The sequence below is a fragment of the Mus pahari genome, chromosome 2 (genome assembly GCF_900095145.1).
Source record: "Mus pahari chromosome 2, PAHARI_EIJ_v1.1, whole genome shotgun sequence".
In the NCBI taxonomy this organism is placed as follows: domain Eukaryota; kingdom Metazoa; phylum Chordata; class Mammalia; order Rodentia; family Muridae; genus Mus; species Mus pahari.
In genome coordinates this window covers 89,352,233-89,373,696 of record NC_034591.1, presented here as the reverse complement: position 1 = coordinate 89,373,696, position 21,464 = coordinate 89,352,233, and the positions used below count along the sequence as shown (strand labels likewise).

At 42.6% G+C, this 21,464-nt stretch overlaps 1 protein-coding gene across 2 annotated transcripts in view; it reads left to right on the top strand.

Moving 5' to 3' along the window:
• Positions 1 to 2,443: 2,443 nt before the first annotated feature.
• Positions 2,444 to 21,464, top strand: part of Rmnd5a (required for meiotic nuclear division 5 homolog A) — a 53,510-nt gene continuing 34,489 nt past the window's right edge. For both annotated transcript variants that reach the window (XM_021190445.2, XM_029534834.1), the window contains exons 1-2: positions 2,444 to 3,088; positions 16,742 to 16,884. In XM_021190445.2, the coding sequence (XP_021046104.1) occupies positions 2,947 to 3,088; positions 16,742 to 16,884 (285 nt within the window). In that variant the 5' untranslated portion in view covers positions 2,444 to 2,946. The remainder of the gene's footprint in view (positions 3,089 to 16,741; positions 16,885 to 21,464) is intronic.

The following is a 21,464-nucleotide window of genomic DNA, read 5'->3' as shown; positions in this document are numbered from 1 at the left end:
TTTTTTCTCAGTTGAGGTTCCTTTTTGTAAATAACTAACCTTGCCAACTTGACAGTAAATTAGCCAGGCCAATACACAAGGTGTAGTCAACTAGAAATTGAATTAGAAATATGGGGCATGTGCATGCTGCATGAAGTCCTAGTAGTTTTATTGTGGTCATGGTCTCAATCAGCACTATTAGAACTTTCAACATGGAGGGAAATATACTGATTAGCACAGCAGCCATTAGCCACCGTAGCTTACTGAGAATCTGAAATGTGGTTAGTACAGTTAAGGAACTAAATTTCTGATTTCACATCAATTTTAATTTAAGTAGCTACCTGGGATTGGTACTTTGTGTATCTGTACAGGCTCAGGTGTTATCAATAGACAGAAGTTGTCCTGTTTCTGGAAGAGAAAAATCTGAAAGCTTATGATAAGTAAACAGCATGGGGCTTGGCATGAATGAGCTGTGCTCAGCGCACACTGAGAGTAACAGTGCTGGGTAGTAGGATGGGGTTGTGACAGGTCACACTGGGTGTCATGCAGCTCACTGGATTTGAAACTGCAGTTAGTGAAGAGTCATTACTTCTGATTGGTTGCTAAGAATAGCCCTTACATGTGCCAGGCATTGTGTTGAGAAGGTCTTACATGGCTTATCTCATTTAGTTATTCAAACAAGTTCTAGGAAAAGAAAGGGGGAGGAGAGAGAGAGAGAAGAGAGAGAGAGAGAGAGAGAGAGAAGAGAGAAGAGAGAAGAGAGAAGAGAGAAGAGAGAAGAGAGAAGAGAGAAGAGAGATGTGTGGGTGTGACTGAAACTATCAAGGAGATGATCCTTGGACCAAGGGGAGGAACAAGGTTTGTCTGTGCAGTGTGGCAGCTAAAGAAGGAAACAGCTTCAGAGGGGTCAAGTGAAGGTTGCTAAGTCAGGTCCATTCCATCCCCAAACAGGAAGGACGAAAGTACAGACAGGCAAGGACGCTCTGGACAGCAGTAAGATGATGCCAGGCACCCTCGGGCTTGTTTTACAAAGGAAGAGGGCCCTTTCTTCTTTTGGATGCCTGAGCACTTTCACAAAATGGATGGTAGCTCGAAAACCTTTTGAGGAGAATGGTAAAATTGCTAGAGCTAAAAGGTTTTTATTTTTGAGAAGTCGGAATCAGGGCCATCTGCCAAGAAGACTAAAAGCAAATGGTGTGATGAGGGATAGAAAGGAGCCCTGAAATACCATCAGCTGAACTCCCAAATATCCAGTACCCTTTATCACTAAAGGCCATCATATATATTATCTCATTAAGTCTAATCACCCAGGGAAATAGTTTTCCCCCACTAGCTGCCACATTATAAAAACGGAAATTGAACTTTAAAAAGGTTACCACCTCAATTAAAGGAAAACAAAGACCGTCCACCAGGGTTTGTTCTAGAAACAAACAGGCCAGCAAAGGGTCACCCTTCGCAGTTTTACTTAAGTGGTGCAACCAAAACAAGCAAAACTCCAAACAATTATTATTTTAGACTTTGACAAGTGATGTGTGAGAGAAAAAAAAAATGGTGCTGCAAGAGATACGATGGATTGATGGAGAAAATTTGGGGAGGCAGAGGTGATACAACCATGGTGGAGGTAGGAATGCTATGCAGCAGGCCCAGGAAGGTGGACTCTCCCAGGCCCAGGCTGTGAGGCAGGGACTTGAAAACCTAGTAGGGTATAAGCTGGTGAGCAAGAGGGCACAGGCCAAGGCCAGAAACCCGTGGTAAACCAGGGCAAAAGCCCTGCGCCAAGGTAAGGGCAAGGAGCAAGGGCCAGGTTGCTTAGCTCGCCCACGCGTGTTCGTGACCGCCGCCAAGATGCCCAGCACGTGGACAAGGCGACAGGGAAGGCCACTTACAGGCCGAGGGGCGTCAGGGAACCAGAACTAGCCAACGCTGGGCGCGGGCCATCCCTCTAAGAGCTACCACCACCTCCCATCGGGTGAGCGACCCCGCCCGGGCCCTCCGTCACCAGGCGGCCAGACAGACAGCCTTTGGCCTCAGAGGCGGGCCTCTCAGCCGAAACACTGGCCAAAATGCCATGCGGAAATAACACAAATTGCAATCAGGGCGAAGTCCTGGAGAAAACAACCCCGTAGATTGCTGTCATGTTTCCCCAGTAGAAGCGCTAAGCTCCCCTCTCCAAGCCACCCCCCCCAACAGCGAGCGCATTGGTTTGGCTCCTCAGTCTGGATTGGCTGAAGTTTTACGCCTCGGCCCAGGATTGGAGGATGTCTGTCTCGTTCCTAACCCCCGCGTCGATTGGTCGCTCTTCTGCTTCTGGGCGGAGCATCCGGGGACGGTTTCCACCCTCTTGTTTACCGGCCGGGTAGTTGACGCTATCGCTAAAGTTCCCTGCTCGGCTGCGCGGGCCAATTGCGCCGCTCGCCCCGCCCTCGCCCCGCTCCCGCACGGCCTCCCGCGTGGTACGGCCCACACCTTCAGAACGCCGGCGCGCCCTCCGCCCGCGCTCGCCCGCCGCTTCCCCCGTCCCCTCGCCGAGTCCGCGCTTGGTACGGCCCGCGCCGCCTCCTCCGCTCGTGAGGGAGGCTCGACCCCCTCCCGGGCCGCGGCTCTTGGTGCCGCCCGGGAGAACCAGGTCATCGGCCGGTTCCCGTGAAAACAAAAACAATCGGCGGCGCCGCCGGGGGGGGGGGGCGGCCGAACGCGGCGAGCCAGGGGGGCCCGGGGCGAGACGCGGCGCCGGGTAGGGCGGGCGAGCGAGCGCGAGCGGCGGGGCCGGGGCGCCATGGGGCGGGCGGGCACGGGCTGCGCGGGGCTCCCCGGGCACCGCGGCTAGCGCGCCCGCCTTGCCTTCGCCTCCCGCGCCGCCCGCCCGCCGCCTTGGGGGAGGAGGAGCAGGACGCGGCCTCGGTGGGGCCCGGGCCGAACCACTGCGGACCCCCGGGCGCCGGGGAGCCGGGCGCCGCGGTCTCCGGCATGGATCAGTGCGTGACGGTGGAGCGCGAGCTGGAGAAGGTGCTGCACAAGTTCTCGGGCTACGGGCAGCTGTGCGAGCGGGGCCTGGAGGAGCTCATCGACTACACCGGCGGCCTCAAGCACGAGATCCTGCAGAGCCACGGTGAGGGCGGGCGCGTGGGCGCGCGGGGGTCGGGGCCCTGCGCTGTGTCTGCTGGTCCCCAGGCCGCGGCGACTTTTCCTCCTCGCGCGGACCCGCCCGGAAACGCGGTGGCTTGGGGGAGCAGTCGGCTCGGGGCTGGGGGTCTTGCGGGGTCCTGCGGGCCGCAGGTGTGCGAGTGATAACGAGGGTCTGCGTGGGACTTTGTCTAATTCTTGGCCTTGCAGACTTTTTCCCCTGATGGTTCTTAGTTTTTATGTTGTTAGCTGTGGGTTGGTTTCCACATCAGCCGCTGCTGCAACTTCAGAGTTGGACTGATGTGGGTAGGCAGCTCTTCTAAACTCTTCCTAGGAAGCCGGCCGATTTAAACCATTCAGCGCCCCTGCTGTAGCCTCTGTACAGACCGACGGGGCAGATAGAGTTGCTTGACTTACCTGGTCCGGTTTGTACTTGATAATAACCCTTTCAGAAAACAGCTTTTCCGTAGAAAGTGTCTTGCCTAGGTTATTTCATCAGTGGCCCTACGTCTTGTACCACAGATGCCAAGGCTAACTCTGAGAAAGAGTTTTGTGTTTTAAAAATAACATTAAAGGTCTGGTACTTTGGAGCCACAATGCTGACTCTTTCTGAATGAGAGGTAAAGGACTTGTAATATGGATTTACTCAAGAGGCCGGGCCCTTGTCAGTTTGTGGGCTGAACAAAAATTAAAGGGATATTTACTAGTCAGGGAGAAATGCGGATGAAGCAGGTGAGATTAAGGCAGTGTTAGCCCTGCCTCTCTTCCTCTACACCTTTATTTCCCAAACATTTCAGTTGTGGGTGACTGCTCCTCCCTGGTAAAGGAGTCTGACAACTTCTGACACAGCTGTCACTTTGGAACGCTGTATAAATATATGCAAAACATGTTGATGGCTTCATGCGAAAAGATTATTTGACTGAATTGATGGTGATGGTATACTTGATACAAACAGAATAAGGTGGGGTGTGAGAAAAATCTCTTGAATTTTGACTCATGAGATGATGTTCAGGGGTTTGCATATATGTCAGGAATATATATATATATATATATACACACACACTTTTTTTTCTTGGAATATATTTGAGGCTAAAATTGGTTGTTTTCTTTTGCTTGTGGTGTTTTGAGGTAGAATCTCTCTGTGTGGCCCAAGCCAACTTTGAATTTATAATCTTGTCTTCATCTTTCTAGTGTTGGGATTCCCGGTGTGCCCCTCTGTGTTTTCAGATATTTCTAGAAGAACAGTGGAGATCATAGGATGTGAGATGAAAGATCTTAGGCTCTAAACACAACCAAAGTAGAGCAGAAATGAAAAGGGCAGAAAAGGATAAAAAGAGAGCTGCTTAGCTGGTACTTGACATTTTGTGGACAAACCAGATTATTTCGGGCTAAGAAAAAAATTAGTGCATACTGAAGTGGAAGGCAGTCAATCCAAGGTCTAGCTCAGTGCTTAGAGACACCGAACCCCCACCCCCCCTTCCCAGGGGACATCTTTGTCTTTTCACCGAAAAGGAGAAAGCCAGTAGGGAAAGAGAATGAACATAGGGCCTACACCTGAAGAGGCAGAGGGAATGCTCCCTTTTTCGGGACCACATCAAAGTCCTTTCTAGAAGAGTGAGTATGGAAGAGGAGAAGTGGTTGTGAGGCTTGCTTTAGGGAAGTTGCAGTCAGTTCCAGATGGTTAAAATGATTGTAAAAATTGCCAGGTCAGGGATTTTAGGCCTCTTTGCTAGTAAGAGAACTTTTCACAAAACCTGTGTTGTGAGGGATAGTAGGCACAGTATATCATGCTGTTATAACACATAGTTGGGCTTGTTCTCTTGATTGGCAGCCTCTTTTTTTTTTTTTTTTTTAAACATTCCTGTGTAATAAATGCCTCTATGGCATCTGTTATTTTCCTTTAATCAGTTGAATAGGATTAAGTAATGAAAAGTAGTTAAATATGAAAGAAATACATAAAGATAGTAGGTCAGGTTTTTAAGGCAGTCTTATTTTTGTTTCTTTTGAGTGAAGATAAACATGCTTTGGTATTTGATTGTGGGTTTCTTGAAGCAACTAATTTCTAAGTTAGAGTTTCAAGCAGGTGACGGGCAGTGGATAGCATATTGAGTCTTAATCTGCTCCTTTCAATGACGTGCCTACTGAAAGCAGAGTTTGCCTCTCTACTTAAGGCTTGGAATGTGCTTTCTGGGCAACTTATCTGATAGTTGCTCTGATCTGAGGGAGGGCTCCATTGGGCTTCTGTCAGGGTTCTAGGATCTTATGCTCCAGGTTTATGAGTGGTAGGTAATATTCCTGGGAGAAGAGAATGAGTAAAGTAGAACCTTGGGGACTGTAAGCATCACCTGCCAGAGAGAATAGAGGACAGTCATTGTGTCATACTGGTAGGTGACTTCCTGTTGCAGAAGGATCGTTTTTTACCAGAAGTGGGAAATTCGTTCAGTTTTAAAAAGCTGTAATTTCTTAGGTTTACTCGAGTCTGTAGTGGGACGTCAGAGGTAAAAGGGATCACAGACAACTATATGAAATGAACATAGCTAGAGAATCTGTTGGAAAATGGTTGTAAGTTCACCCACCTTGTCTTATCCTTCCTCCAGGTTATAAACACCACCCTAGGGCTGACCTGGAACTGTCCAGCCAGCTCGAAATGACCTGAAGTTGTTCCATGTGAAATTTCTCTATTAGCTGTGAAAATGTAGCTTTCTTAATGCACATACTTGAAGAGAATAAGAATGATATGGATAGTCACTCACATTTGTTGGATTAGTTATGCTGTCACTTTATCCACCCCTAGTTCTTCCGCTTGGAAAGGGGATGGGCAAGTCTATTTATTTATTTATTTATTTATTTATTTATTTATTTATTTATTTTAACTGAAGCTCCAGTGTCTGCTAGAGGAATACAATTGACATATAAGAAGGAAATGCAGGCTTTGAGTGTGGGTGGTTCTAGGGCAGCTAAGGTGGTAATAAGAGTGTGAAGGGGCAGCAGAGGGAGAGCTTAGAGAAATCTGACTGAACTGAGTCATTCCTTTATGCGGAGCCTGACACCAGAGGTGTCTCTTTGTTGCCTTGGATAGGGCACAGAAGCAGAAGGATGGGCCTCAGTGGGGTGCCCAAGGTGGAAGGGATAGACAGGGTTATTCGTGGCAAATGGAAAACGGGGACCAGTATGTTGGTCTGAGACAGTAAGACCACTCTTTAACCTACTTTGTCAGATGTTCAAGAATTGTATTGAGCTCTGCGACTTAGCCTGGATTATTTTGAAGTTCATTTTTATTAACCGAAAGGAGAGGGTGCATTCCAGACAGTTGTGCCCACCTTTCAGTGGAAGTTTTCCCAGAAGAGAGAAATTGGCTGTAGATCATCATGGTTGCTGTTGCCTGGGGATCTTTTCCAGGATGCTCTTGGTCTAGTGTGGGTGGTGCCTTACTCATTCGTGTCTGTGCACTCAATTTTCACATGCTTGAGGGTTCCAGACACTGGTACTTGTGAAGTCATAGACTGGATATTAGGTATAATAAACCAAAGCACGCTTTGGTTTTAGTGGTCTGGCTTGTGAAGATTCTGCTCCTCCTTCCCCCTTTCATATTTTTCTAGTGGAAAGACAATAAAAAATTTTGTTAATGTTTTGTGGTAGAAGAACAAAAAAAGAGACTGAAACAATTTTTTTTAAAAAAAAAATCAGTTTTGTTAACAAGTTTCACAATATGCTTAAAGTATAGTTGGGGAAATTATAGAGTTAAGGATGTGCCATATTAAGTTTTTGGTTATTTTCATACTAGTACTATAAGGATTTTGGCTGTACTGGTAATCAAACCCAGTTATGAACACTAGGCAAGCTATTGACCACCGAGCTGTCTGTGTGTCCCCAGCACTTGAAAGAAGTTCTCTTGCTTTTTTTTTTTTTAATTTAAATTTTATTTATTTTGAGTAGGTAATAAATGCAAATAGTTTGAATCTAAAAAAAAAAAAAAAAAAAGCTTCCTGGGAACAAGCTTCGCCACTGTTCCAGGGCTGCCTCGTTACCTGACAGGCAGAGATGCTAGTTTCCATTTAAAATTTAAAAAAAAAAAAAAAAAAAAAAAGAATGGGACTCACTGGTAGATTTCTTGCCTAACACCTCAAAAATGAGGGCAATATGATCATGTGTCACCTTTTAAAATGTCATTGGCTGTGTATTTACACTTAATTATCATTACAATTCCTGAATTGGTTAAAGACACCATCGTGTGTGGAGTTATGAACACATAAAAGCGCCTTAAACAATTTTTTTCATGTATTCATTTAGTGTGTGTGTGTGTGTGTGTGTGTGTGTATGTGCGCGTGCGTGTATGCGTGCGTGCTCCAACCTGCACATGTGAAGCTAATTAGGCAAGTGAGTATAAAAAAATATGGAGGTAATATTTAAAACTCATATTTAGATTACCGAGGTCTAAATGCATACTATTTAGGTCTAATACACTATTGTGTTAATAGAGAGAAACCAATGGTTGAAGATTGAATATGCATAGATAGCTTCCAGTCTAGAAACTGGGTTGTATGTATTACAAATACATGTTGAAAAATATGCATATGTGTATATAGAGAAGTATTGTGTGCTAAGTGTAACCTGCCTATGTCAAGTGTACAAGTAGAAGTCAGTTAGGGCCTGGTAGACTCATAAAGACCAAGTAAGGTTAGCTAACTCTGGTGAGATTACATAACCAGGCCCCATTTGTTGAAATTGTGCTAAATGCTCGTAGATACTCTTGAGAGAAGAAAGACTTTTGAGCTTTGAATTGAGTACAGTGTGGTCTACAATAAACACCTAGTGTGGAAAATAGCTTGTGAGTGGATCATAAATAAAAGTTTGGGTGGATGGCTATACCATTGTTCAAGCACAGTAAAAGCCGAATAGATGGGGTTGCCAAGCTACGTAGGCTATTTTAAGCAGGAAAATAAAAGGTCAGTGTGTTTCCAGTTGGACTTAAAAGTGGATTTAACTTTCGTTAGCCCATTCCTGTCTAGGCTCCTGGAGGGGACAATTTTTTGTTATATGGAACATTGCTCATTTAGATTTGTGTGTTATCCAGTATTCTTTGAGTTTCAAGTGGCATGGCAATTTTAACTAAAGTGGAATTTCTAAACATGACTTGATAGGCTCCAGTTAACCAAGGCTGTCCTGAGACACAGGTGACATCGGGAAGCCTTGTCTTCCACCATTAATGCTTTTCATGGTTACTTGCATTTTCAGAGTTTTCCCCATTTAGAGGTGAAGATGACTGATCTAGCTCAAAAGAGGAACATGTCTAGTAACATTTCCCAACGTTACTTTCTTGTTTCGTATTTCTGGTCACCTTGAGCTCTGCTCATCCTGCCTGTACCAGGCAGAGGAAGAGCTTGAAGAGCCTGGGAAGGGCACATTGCCCATAGCATATGTTGATGAAAATGGAAGAACCAAGTTCAATCAGCCATGTGCTCCCTGAGGAGCACTGGTGACCAGCCTGACCTTTCCTGCCCAGCTTTAGCCTTGTAGCCTGTGTTGATATAATAGTAAATATGTTTAAAATGACCTTGTCTATGAGCTTAAGTGGATCTTACTTCATGCACCTTTGGGTTTGTTTGACCTGGCTTCGATGCCATGTAGTAAATATAAAGACATTTCTAAGATTATCTCTTAGGTGTCTTCTAATTCTGGATAGTAACACTGCTCGGGCTATCCCAGAAATATACAGATATAGCTTGTTTTAGAAAAGTTACAAAGGACGAGTATCTGTGAACTTTGTATGTTCTTAGGGAGATGGAGACTGGCATGAAGTTTAACAGGAGCAGTGCCTTGTAATGAAGACCATCCGTATAGACCACGAGGTGATCATGGTAGAGAAAGGAGTCTGGCTTAGAGTTGGGTGCTGCCTACCTGTGGTAGAGTTTAACAACAGGTGGAGTGTGGGAAACGGATGAAGAACTGGAAGAGGGTGGCAAGAACAAAGGTACAGAGAGGGAGATGGGGAGAGAGAGTGGGAGAAAAGCATGAGAATTGGAAACATTCCATAAAATCATGGACACCAGGAAGGCTGACGTTGAATCTCGAGGTGACATTTTAGTAAGGACGGGGCGGGGTTGTGATTGGAGGCCTTTTGCTCACAGCACTCAAGCTGAAGTTTGGGCCTGTTCTTGAGCAGTAGCGGTGGAAATGTGGCTTCCTAAGGGTTCTTTGAGAGTGACTGGGACTTGTGTGAGGATGGAGTTGGGCAGAGTCGGGTAAAGGTTGGAAAAATCAAAGGTATATCCAAGCTTTTCAGCAGGAGTGAAAGCGAGAACTATGGAGGAAAAAAATGTGAGTTTGATTTTTTTTTTTTTTTTAAATCTGAAATCCAGATTTAAAAGTTACATTGGTTGAACCCATTCAGTTTTGAGATACTTAGAGATTAAGTGCCTGTATTTTGAATATGGGATCTTTAAAAATACAGACTATCAAGAAGACATTTAAAAACGTGTACCTGCATATCTCCTTATTTTCTCTGTAGTTCTCATCATGGGTGCTTTGACTGACGTCCTCCACCCCCACCAGTGACGGTCATTGGTTAGTTCTCTGCTCTCAGAACACTGTTGTCTGTACCATGCAGTTGAGCCTTTAAATACTCAAGCACTTGATTGTTTCAGTTTTCCTGCTTGATACTCTAGGTTTGTAATTTGATGTAGTGGTCTTTAATAATGTCCCTGCCTCAGAATACCCATCTGTGAGTTCACTGCTCTGTCCTAAATGGTCAGGCAGGGCTTGAACACTAACATGCTTTCTTTATAGACTTGCCAATCTTGAGTAAATGTGATGAGTGTGGCCCCTTCCTCTGGGTTAGGTCTAAACACTTATCTATTGAACAGCTATAACATAGGCCTTAAGTTGCTCTCCTTGGCCACGTTTAGGTTGTTAATGCTATGAAATAGTTCTTTGTTATTTTTAACATTAGGCTTAGCTTTTCAAGTTTCTGTTTTAATACTTTTCAACGAGATCCATGTTCACTCTGACAGGTGGTGACTTTTTAAGAGTCAGTTTTAAGTCCTAATGTCTTTTCTCTAGGAACTGGGAACATGAGGGAACACTGCTGGCCAAGGCTTTGACACTCAAATGTTAATTGAATCCAAATGTCTTCATTTCTCCCCTGCTTTTGACATTTTGAGGGTTTTGTTTTGGTTTCATTTTTATCATTAACTATTAAGATTCTAAGCTGGGAATAGTGGTACATACAACTCTAATCCCAGCATTTGGATGCATTCAAGGCCACCCTCATCTACTTAGTGAGTTCCAAGATAGCCAGAGCTACATAGTGAGACCTGTCTCGGAAACAGACAAACAACAAAAATAAATGGTTTCAAAGGAAAAAAAGGACTCTAATAAGAGTGAGATATAGAAATATCTTCCTATAGTCTTATTACTGATACCTAATATTCTTTTGACTTGTTTGAATTCAAGCTCTAAGAATGAATCATTCTCTGTCTATCAATCTATTAATCTGGGCTGGAGCTTGCTGTAGGTAGCCTAGGATGACCATTGACATCCAAGCATCCTTCATTCCCCCACATACACTCTCCAGTGCTGGGATCACAAGTGCGTGCATCCCCATCCCATGCTTGGGATTGGACCTAACGCTGTATGTGTGTTAGGTAAGTACCCTTACATTCCAACCCTGTGCACTTGTTGGTTTATTTTGTTCTCATCTTTAGGAATTTATTCTCATTGAATTCTGGAATACAGATTTACAAGATCTGGGTTTTTATTTAGGTGTAGTTAGGATTATGTTTTCTAAATGGACTTTCATTTCTCTGCATTATAACTTGTTTCCTAGTTTGTTTTCTCTATTCTGTTAAGATCTCTGTCCATTTTGTGAAAGTGAATAACTCAGGAGAGCTCAAATGCAGTATATATAATATTTATAAACTAATTTTTTGCCTCTAGCATATTCATAAAAATATATAAATAGGGTCTGTGATTTCTAGGAAATCTGACAGTTCATTTTTACCAAAATATTTTTATCTTAGGTGGTAGATTTTAGACTTTGAAAATCTGAATCATAATTTTCTTGGGTACTTTCTTGTGTTTTTTTTTTTTTTTTTCTTGCCTGACTGGTTTTATAATGTTCTCCACTGTAGAGGGCCCTGTCTCATATGACTGCTAGGAAGCCTGTACATGATGGTGCATTGGCACCTTTAAGCTCCTTTTTAAAGACCTAAATAGAACTATGCTTGTCAGCTGGTAGGAAGATGTTTCAATCTTGTGCATTTGGATGCTGCTTACCGCCAGCTGTGGTTTTAACAATGGTATATTTTGTTTACAGTATATGCTTGTGCAGTTGTTTGGCATCACCCTCCACCCCATTTGAAAATAAGCACCAGGCACATTTGGAAGTTCAAACACTGGGTTGGAATTTAGTTGTCAGTTTCACTATCTTTGACTCGATTGAATTTAGGTGGGTCAAAATGTAAGTGAATATTGCCACAGTTGGCCACATGGGTTTCTTAGCTCTGTGCTGAGTAAGGAAAAAATACAGAACAAATAAAGGGTAGAAAGTACTAAAAATGCATGGGTGGTTTATCAAAACCAGGCTATAACTAGAATTTTATAGTTATAGCTTTGTGAGATATTTCTTTGAAGATATTTACTCTGCTGTGTACTTTTTGAAGAATTACTTCTTTGTGTGCGTGTGTGTGTGCGTGTGTGTGTGTGTGTGTGTGTGTGTGTACATGTGTTGAGGTCAGAGGACGGCTTTGTGGAGTCAGTTCTTTCCCCCCTTTTGGGAGTTTTGGGAATCAAGAGTCCTCAGGCTTGGGAGCAAGCACCGTTACAAACTATCTCACCATGCTGGGATGTACACTGATAAACAGACATTGAGATGGATGTCTCTGTCTTTAACACAACTTAGGATATTTTTACTTACAAATGAAGATGCTAACTCAAAAGTGACTTGTGTCAGAATACAAACCTGTGTATTCCTGCTGTGTGGTCATAGAAGAGAGAAGGAACTTAGGACAGAAGGGGAGCGAGAGGATTTACTATGCCATATTTGAAAATAAGAGTGTGTGCACACATAGGCTAGTATAATAGTCTAGAGGAGGTAGTGGGAGGAAAGAGAAGGACTGTGTATATGCGTGCATATGAAGGTTCTGTGGGGAAAGAGGGTACTGTACTATTATTTCTGGGCTTATGTTGGCATTTGTAATGTGTAGGCCAGAGTGCTGTTATGTAGGAGACACTAAATTCTGCATGGAGCCAGGAAATTCACAAGCTGCTGTTTGTGACACTGCTGGCAGTTTTAGAGTATGTTGGTAATACCAGCCTCCTATGCTGGACTTGAAATCAAGAATATTATGCAACATCTATTATTTTTATATTCATTTTGTAAAGGATTATTGAGCCTGGTGTTGTAATATACACCTTATAATCCTAGTATTTTGGAGATGGGATCAGGAGGAATGTGAGTTTAGGGGCAGTTTGGGATATAAAACAAGATCCCGTAAAACGCAAAACAAGAAAACTGCCTTCACCACCACCAACACAAGTTACTGAGTGCTGTTATATACCAGTCACCATAGTTAACTGTTAGGGATTGGATTCCGAGCTTCAGTTAGTTTCTTGGGAATGATAGACAGGTTTTACAACAAAGCGTAACACACCCAGATTGGGAAGCAGAGGATGCTAATGAAACAGACATTTTTGAAACATACCGTTTCTGTGAAACTAATGGACATAAATCCTGAAATGACCAGGTACAGAAGCTGGCAGGTAGACCTGGATTCCTAGCCAGGCCTCACAAAAACCATGTCACCTCAGTTAGGGGCTAGTCTAGTCTGGTGAGTGTCTGGTTTTGGGAGGAGTCACTGATTTACATTTCTGAAAATAGTATACTTAAACTCTGTTTATGAAACAGAAGGTGCTAGCCAGGCGTGGTAGCTCATTCCTAATAGCAACATGGGGGAATGAGGTAGGAGGCTCACTGAATTCATGGGTGGCTAGTTTGGTCTGCAGAGTGAGATCTTTTCTAAAAAAACCTACTACTACAGCAATAGTGACAACAAAATAATAATAATAATAATAACAACAACAACAACAACAAATAATCATCATAATAAAAATATCATTTATTTTTAAACGTGCTATTCTGTTAGGTTTAAAGTGTCCCCCTCCCAGTACTGGGGATCTTATATTCTAGGCAAGTGCCCTGTCACTGAGTTATAGCCCTACAGTTACAGAAATGACTTTTAACTTACCTGTTGTGTGTGATGGTTGAGAACTTGGTTTTAACATTCTAATTAATGCTCATGGTCGTTTAATCAAGTCAAGTTAGATGGGACCTTATAATGTACTTGTCACTGCCCATGCTGGGAGTATCCTCAGTTGTGCATTCGTATGGGGTCTAGGGACTCTGTCACATTGAAAGACACAGTGAACACAGACTTTATCCTGGGTGAAAAGTGGCCAGCCTGAGCTCTGATTTAGTTACAGTAAAGATTAAAGATGGTTGTCTTTTTATTTCATTTATATCTAGGAAGTAAGTTAATTAAATTTGTTTCACAGGAAGGTTCTAGAAGCAGGTTGTGTTTTCATAGAAAGTTCAGGAAAACATTAAGTTCCCCGTTAGAAGTTTGGTCTTGTCTCTGTCAGTCTGGTCATTTTAGCGATTTTCAAGCTTGTTTTTACCTCTGGCTGCTTTCTACTGAGTACATTTGAAAACGCATTAGTAGATCCTCTCTGAACACGGCTTTTCTTCAGGTGATTCCACAATAAATAGTTTTTTTTGAGCTTCCAGATAGGAAGGCATTGCTTAACTGCAGGAACATGTTATGAGAAATGCCATTAAGGAGTTTTCATTGTTGTGTGAAGATTGTCATGTATTTACACACCTAGATGGCACAGCCTCTTACGCATCATCATATAGGTGGCCCATTGTTATTGAACCATCTTTATGTAGTGCGTGCTGTCTCAGGTCTGACTGAACTTGGAGCTCACTGATTTAGTAACACTGTGGTCAGCGACCACCAGTGACTCTTCAACCTCTGTCTCCCCACAGTGGGGTTACAGGTATGTGCTGCTGCACCCAGCATTTTATATCGGAGATGGAGACCCTCGTGTGTGTGTGTGTGTGTGTGTGTGTGTGTGTGTGTGTAGTAAGCACTTTACTGACTAAGCCAGCTCCCTACTCTGTCCCCGGCTGTTTTTAAATTGAATTGTCATGCTGTTGTTGAATTGGAAGTGTGTGCTTTGTTTTATTATTTTTGCTGTATTGAGGGTTGTACCTATAACCTTACACAAGCTAGGCAACTGTCCTACCACTGAGTTATATCTATCCTGATACATTGTAGATATGTGTAAGAGTGTGTGTGTGTTTCCTTGTAAGTTTAGCTTTGTTTTTGATATATTAAGAGTATGATTTGTGGGCTGGAGAGATGGCTCAGCAGTTAAGAGCACCGAATGCTCTTCCAGAGGTCCTGAGTTCAATTCCCAGCAACCACATGGTGGCTCACAACCATGTGTAATGAGATCTGATGCCCTCTTGAGTGTCTGAAGACAGCTACAGTGTACTTGTAAATAAATAAATAAATAAATCTATGAAAAAAGTATGATTTGCAAATATTCATATTACTCATATAGTATATCTGTAGCATAAAGAAATTGTTAAATGGTATAAACTAGTACCAGAGGAATGGAATGGTGGAGAGGACAGGAGTTAGCAGGGATTCAGAAGAGAGAGTAAATCAATGGACTGATAAATTTGTAGAGAAGGAAGGTCATTTGTAGAGGAGGAAGGTCATTTGTAGAGGACTGCATACAGTGGACTGATAAGTTTGTAGAGAAGGAAGGTCATTTGTAGAGGAAGACCACTGATTATTAGTACAGCCCTCAATGCCCCACACTGGTGCAGTTAAAAACTTCTGCTGCAAAGGAGCAAAATTAGACAAATTGTGTTTGAAGTTGGAATTGTCTAGCTTAAAGTTTGTGTGATTGTGTTTAGAGATGAGGGGATTTCTGTTGGGGCTGCCCTGTGCAGATTGGACACCTTGTAAACACTGCTTCTGTTTGGGTCTCAGGCTGCCTTACTTACTGTATTCCTTTTCCACAATCCCTGCAACCCTGTAGGATGTCTTTTCCTGAAACGTTAAGAGAAACTCTTGTTGTGGTTATAACATCTGTGCTGTAAATTCAGTGGCCAGTGTTCAGTCTATAGCTTACTTCAAGTTTTTAGCATAGTTCTTTATTCCCTGTGCCTTGGCAGATTTTCTTTACTCTTGATAGATTTTCCCAACACCATATTTGATTTCTTCCCTATCATTAGGCTTCATTAGTCTGTTAGTCTGCTTTTCAGTTCTATCTCATGTCTGCCTTTCACCACTTCTCTGAATCTGTACTGTGCTTTCATTTAGCTTCATAGTTTAAGAATAATCGGTGTGCCATCACTGCACCAGTTTGTCTCCCTAGTTCTGACACTGATCTTGACCTCCAGGCCTGCATATGCAGCTGTCTCCCATGTGTGCACTGGTCAGCATCTCCAGTTTAGTAAGTACCAGTTTAACCTCTCTTTCCTGGCTCTCTGATGTGTACACCTTTCTCTGTTTCGTCTTACACCATCTTTGGCTCAGTAGGAAACTTGGAGGCAACTGTGAGGCTTTCCCTTCCTTCCTCAGGCCAGTCAGAAAGTACTAGGCTGTCAGCTGGCAGTTGGTTGTTGCCACAGTTGCCCACCTTGCTGTCCTGAGTCTGTTCTTGCCCTTCTCTTGCCCATCAGAGTGGTCATATTAAAATATCAGTAGGTACTGGCTCTGCTTCAAACTGTAGTGGCTCATTCCTTCTGTCACTCATAGTAAAAACTAGTCTTTACAGCACAAAAAAGAACCTACAGAACCCAGGAGCCCGTTGTCTCTTAGACCTGTTTCCTGCTATTTCCCCAGCCAGAAGTTGCTATTAGACACACTAGCCTCTTCACTATGCTGTCAATATTCTAGGTGTGTGTGTATTCTGTGCAAGGCTGCCCAGGTTGGCCTCAAAGTCCTAGTCTCTTGCCTTAATTGAGGTTATAGGCATTATCTACCATGCACCTGCAGTAGGACAGACTTCTGTTGTTGCCTGTTGGAATGTGTCCTTTCCTCCCAAGGTAGCTAGTTATGTCATTTACTCACATCTACCATGTCCGTTCATCATGATTTTTGTTTTTGTAGTTGACTGATCCCACACACCCCTGTTTCCCCCCACTTTCCTTACAGCAGTGCTCTTTCCCGTACTGTCTCATTTGCCTTATTGTGGTATCTGTCTTGCATCAGAAAGTAAGTCTTGGGGGAAGGGTTGTTGACTGCTGTTTCACTGCTGCCACCTGCCTCATAGTGGAGTCACTAGACATGGATATGATAACTGCGTGATGGTATAGTTCACAGTCTGTGGGAAGGATATTGTGGAAATAGTATATTTCATAGTAAAATTTTATTTTTTAATTTCTAAAAATAAATAAATCCAGTTATTTCTTAGTGTACACTTGAAAAATAACATCTGTAACTGTGGCCATGTGGTTCAAGGAAGATACTGGTTTTCCTTCGTTTTTTTTTCCTGTCATTGTGAAGTTTGCTTTAGTGAATCACCAGTTTTTTTTTCTTTCTCTCTCTCTTTTTTAAAATAGGTCAAGATGCTGAATTATCAGGGACACTTTCACTTGTTCTGACCCAGTGCTGCAAAAGAATAAAGGACACTGTCCAGAAGTTGGCCTCTGATCACAAAGACATCCATAGCAGTGTTTCTCGAGTTGGAAAAGCCATTGATAAGGTATGGAATTGAAGACATAGTTTTTTGTTTTTAATTTCCTTTTAGTTACTTGCTATATGCTTATGTGCATGTGTGAGCATGCAGATGAAGATCAGAAGACAATTTGAAAGTTAGTTTTCTTTTTCTACCATGTGGGTCCCTGGGATTGAACTCAGGTCATCAAGAGCCACTCACCAGCCTCAGAGGAACCTTTGTGTTTCTAGCATTCTTCCTTTACCAGCATCTTGATACCTTTTTCTTTCTTAAAGTACTTTATGCCATTCCTTTCTTTCTTCTTTGCTTAGGATAACTTATACAGGTCTTGTTTACTATGTTACCTTTCTTAAAGTTCCCTGTTGCTGTTGTTTGAGAAATAGAAATAAAAATAAAGCAATACAATTCTTGCCTTTGTAGCTTCACTCTTTCATTTGCTTTTATGGCTAGAGTCCTGGTGAATAAAGTTGCAGAGAAGTTGTAAGCCACTGTGTGGGAGTTTGTTTATAGGAATAAGTTGCTGCTTCCTAAGTGAGTCCCTGGCTGTGCCAGGGACTGTTGTGGGATGGTTAGACTAACACCCTATGTGTGTCCCCCTCGCCTCACTCTGACTCTTGTCTTCTGTAGGCAGGCTGGGTGCTTTTCTTTAATGTTGTCTCTATTCAGGTGAGTGACTTGGTTGTTAGGGAGCCAGGCAAGCCATTTTTGTTGAGTGATTTTTTTCCTAGTAATAGTTTTCAATAAGCCATCCTTGTCTTGGTGATTGACTCATAAGCACTTTCCATTTTTAGCACTGAAGCTGTTTTTCCCATGGGGTTCACAGTCCGGATGGAGTTTAAGAGGAGCGGCCAAGTTTTCTGTCTGATGTCTCTGACTCCTCCATTTATTAGGGAGTGTGACTGGCCATGACCATCTCTGTTTATATGTTGTAAACTTTTGAAAGAAGAGGCAGACTTTTGGTGGAGAGTTCTTTATAGCAAACATACCTCCTGAACCCGTCTGAGCCACTTCCCCCGTGTGTACAGTGATGGTGGTGTAACATAGATGGTAGAAGCTGCTGTAATCTGGAGTGTCCAAGAAACGCAAGAGCAGCCCCACTGTTAGAAGTAACCCTGTGGTGTAAAAGTATTGAAAGGCTAGGCTTACAGGTGCCTAACTCAGGACAGCTTCTAAAGAGATACATTTGTGGTAGTTGTGGTACCACAGGACTGCAAGTGGCAGGGACTTTGGGGACTGTATGACTTAGGGAAGTTTTAGTGACCCATCAGAGTGATGGTCTTGGGTTAGTGAGGGCAGTCACCAGCAAAGGCTGGGAATGCAGTGAATATTCTCTGAAATACCTTTGGAGTTTGAAACCTGTTCGATAACTTGATGTGGAAGTAAGCTTAGCATCACACCATCATGGGGCAGTGGAAGTTATCAGTTGGTAACTGAAGTGTAGCCTTCCCCAGCCTTGAGCAGGCTGGTTCAGACCTTGCCACTGTGAATGAGACCACCTGGGGTGGAGCCTTCTGACCAGCACTGGGCCAACGCTGATTAGTCTAGCCTGTATCCTTTCGCGCACCTACAGCAACAATTTCGAAAAGATGACATTTAAAGTCAGCGCTATCATGAATACAAAGTGTTGTTTACTATGCCAGATACATCTTCATCTTAATCTTCCTGTAGAGCTCTACCAAGACAGTGTTCTCTTGGTTGATCCACCTGTACTCAGGTCCCTGTTCAGTCACCACCTGTGGCTGCCTGTGGCCACATGAACTGTGTTCCTGAGTGGGAAGCTGGAGCTATAAGAGAAGGGCCAGAGAAGAGATGAGAGAAGAGACAAGGCCAAGACAAATGCTGATCAAATGTTTACTGAAATTCTGTGCTTATAAAGGGGGAAAGCCCATCTCCTGCTGATCTACTCTTGATGCCTGTAAGCAATTAGGCTGACAGCACTGGTTTGGCAGTAAGGTGTCAGTCACCAGTTCCTGGCTGTCTCAGGAATTTCTCAGGAAGGCAGGTTCAGCCTCTCAGCAGGTAGCAGTGTCTTGGAGAAGAGCAGCAGTGACAGAACAATAGAACCATCTTGACACCAATGTATGTGGAGTGGATAAATCATCTATGGGTGAGGAGCCATTGCATTTGTTTAAGAAGTTTCAGATCGTTGGACAGTGGTAGCGAATGCCTTTAATCCCAGCACTTGGGAGGCAGAGGCAGGTGGATTTCTGAGTTTGAATCCAGCCTGGTCTACAGAGTGAGTTCCAGGACAGCCAGGGCTACATAGAGAAACCCTGTCTCAAAAAAACAAAAACAAAAACAAAAACAAACAAAAAAAAGAGCAGCAGCTTCAGATCTTTGTGGGTAAAACATACTTGTGATTCTGATGACAGAGAACCCTAGGGAGTTCCTGGGTGGTCTGCCAGATCACTGGACCTGCTGCTCTCTGCATTTACTAAGGGAGTCATCATCTGGGCAGCAGACCTGAGAGTTTTTACAGTGAGAAGAGCTAATGTCCAAGGCAGCCAGTCTTGCCTGGGACAAGAACCCTTGCTTGGATTAAATGGGGATGGTCTCAGCTGTCATCTCAGATTCGTGTGCCACCTTCCAGCTAAGTACCAGTTTCTGTTGTCCTGCCATAATTATCATAAGAATTCTCTTTTGCTCTTAGACCCCTTCCTGCAGTTGACATGTTGTGCATGGCTTCCCCCAGATACAGCAACTTTTTATGAATATCACTATAGGTTGTCAGATATTTTGACTAATTTTTGAGAAAAGTAGTAAGATGTACTTGGAGTTTAAATTGAGTATCGCTTTGAGAATGGGTCTCTAGGGAACACATTTGTAGTTAATTTACATTCTGACTTAGGATGGGAGAGGATATTTGAAACATGTTTCTTATTAGGTATTTAATATAGTCTCACAGTTTTGAGATATCTTTTCATATACTTGGAAGTTATAAGGACTTCAAATAACTACAGTTCTGAAAGAAACAGAATAACTTCTTCCAGAAATGTGTTTACATTTTTTAGGAAAGTAGCTTAAGTTTTAGTTACAAAGATTTTTATCCAGCATAGGAAATTACAGCAGTTCGTGAATACTTAAGTACTTGGTGGTAGGGCTTATTTTCAGGCATCTTTCTGCACATACTCTGTGTATTTTTGGTGTCTACTATGATTCCCAAAGCTGGTTTCTGACTGGATATTCCTAGATGTTGTGAAATGGCTTCATGTATATATGAGGAATCTGTGTAGGCTGTTATTACATAAGACTCCTCTAGCTTGTTAAGTCCTAATATTTAACTTGAACTTGGCAAATGTATGCAAGTTCTGGGAAACTTAGCGTTAAGGTGGGGTACAGTCAGGTATTGGTGTTAAATAAACAGGATAAAGCCAAAACCATTGTGGTCCATGGATTGTGGGTACCAAGGCAAGCCGACCGACCTGCAGTATACTGGAATGCTGTCTAGTTGCCTGTGAGTGCTGTTTTATGGACACTTGTTCCTCCCCAAAAAACAGATGCCTCCTTAGGAGCAGACTGTATTTTTTGTTTTAAAAAGCATATCAACAATGAACAGTCTAAAGTTAAAAATAGACCTTTAAGCCCTGCGAACAGAATGAGTATGTAATTTCTACAGATTCAAAACAAAGGATTTTGAAAGAGCCGTAGGAAAAAAATTATGACCTTTCTTTAAGGGAAAAGGAACTTAAAAAAGATTTATTTGCCTTTATTTTATGTGCATTAATGTTTTGCCTGCATATATGTCTTAAGGTGCCAGCTCTCCTGAAATTGGAGCTAGTTAGTTATGAGCTGGATGTGGATGCTGGGAACTGAACCCAGGTCCTCTGAAAGAGCAGCCAGCGGTCTTAACTGCTGAGCCACCTCTCCAGCCCTAAAAAGGCAACATTTAAAGGACTAGCCAGACAGGCATCATCTATGAGGTGTGTATGTGTATTTGTACAAACAAGACCTAGGTCATTCCAGTTTGCAACGGAAACTTCAGGTTAATCGTTGCTTCCTTTCTTGGAAGACTTAAAGAAATGGTAGCTTAAAATTCGCACTTGAAGTTAAAATCTTTTCTTCCAACAGCCCGTGTTATTTCTAGTGTGTGTTTTATATGCTTGTGATGTTTTGTTTGACATGTGGGTATGAATGAAAAGTATTTAGTGTATCTTTAAAGCCCTAAGTAGTAGTTTTTTATCTTTAATGATTTAAGAAGTTTTTTTGTTTTGTTTTTCTTTTTACTATTATTTTTTCCTGAAAATGTAAGCAGAGAAGTTTGTATTATTGAAGGAATTTTCTAGGTTTTTTTTTTATTATTATTGTGAGTATAAAACATTGAAGTTTTTACTTTAATGTGTTGCCTATTAAAGTATTTTAATCCTTGGATTTTGTCAAAATTTTTTGTCTTGTTTTTTTTTATTTAATCCACTTATTTTTAAAAAAAGAAAAGTTGTGTTTATTGGGCTGTTTTTAATTTTCTTTCTTTCTCTTTCTTTTTCTTTCTTTCTTTTTCTTTCTTTTTCTTTCTTTTTCTTTTCTTTCCTTTCTTTCCTTTCTTTCCTTTCTTTCCTTTCTTTCTTTCCTTCCTTTCCTTCTTTTCCTTTCTTTTCTTTTCTTTTCTTTTC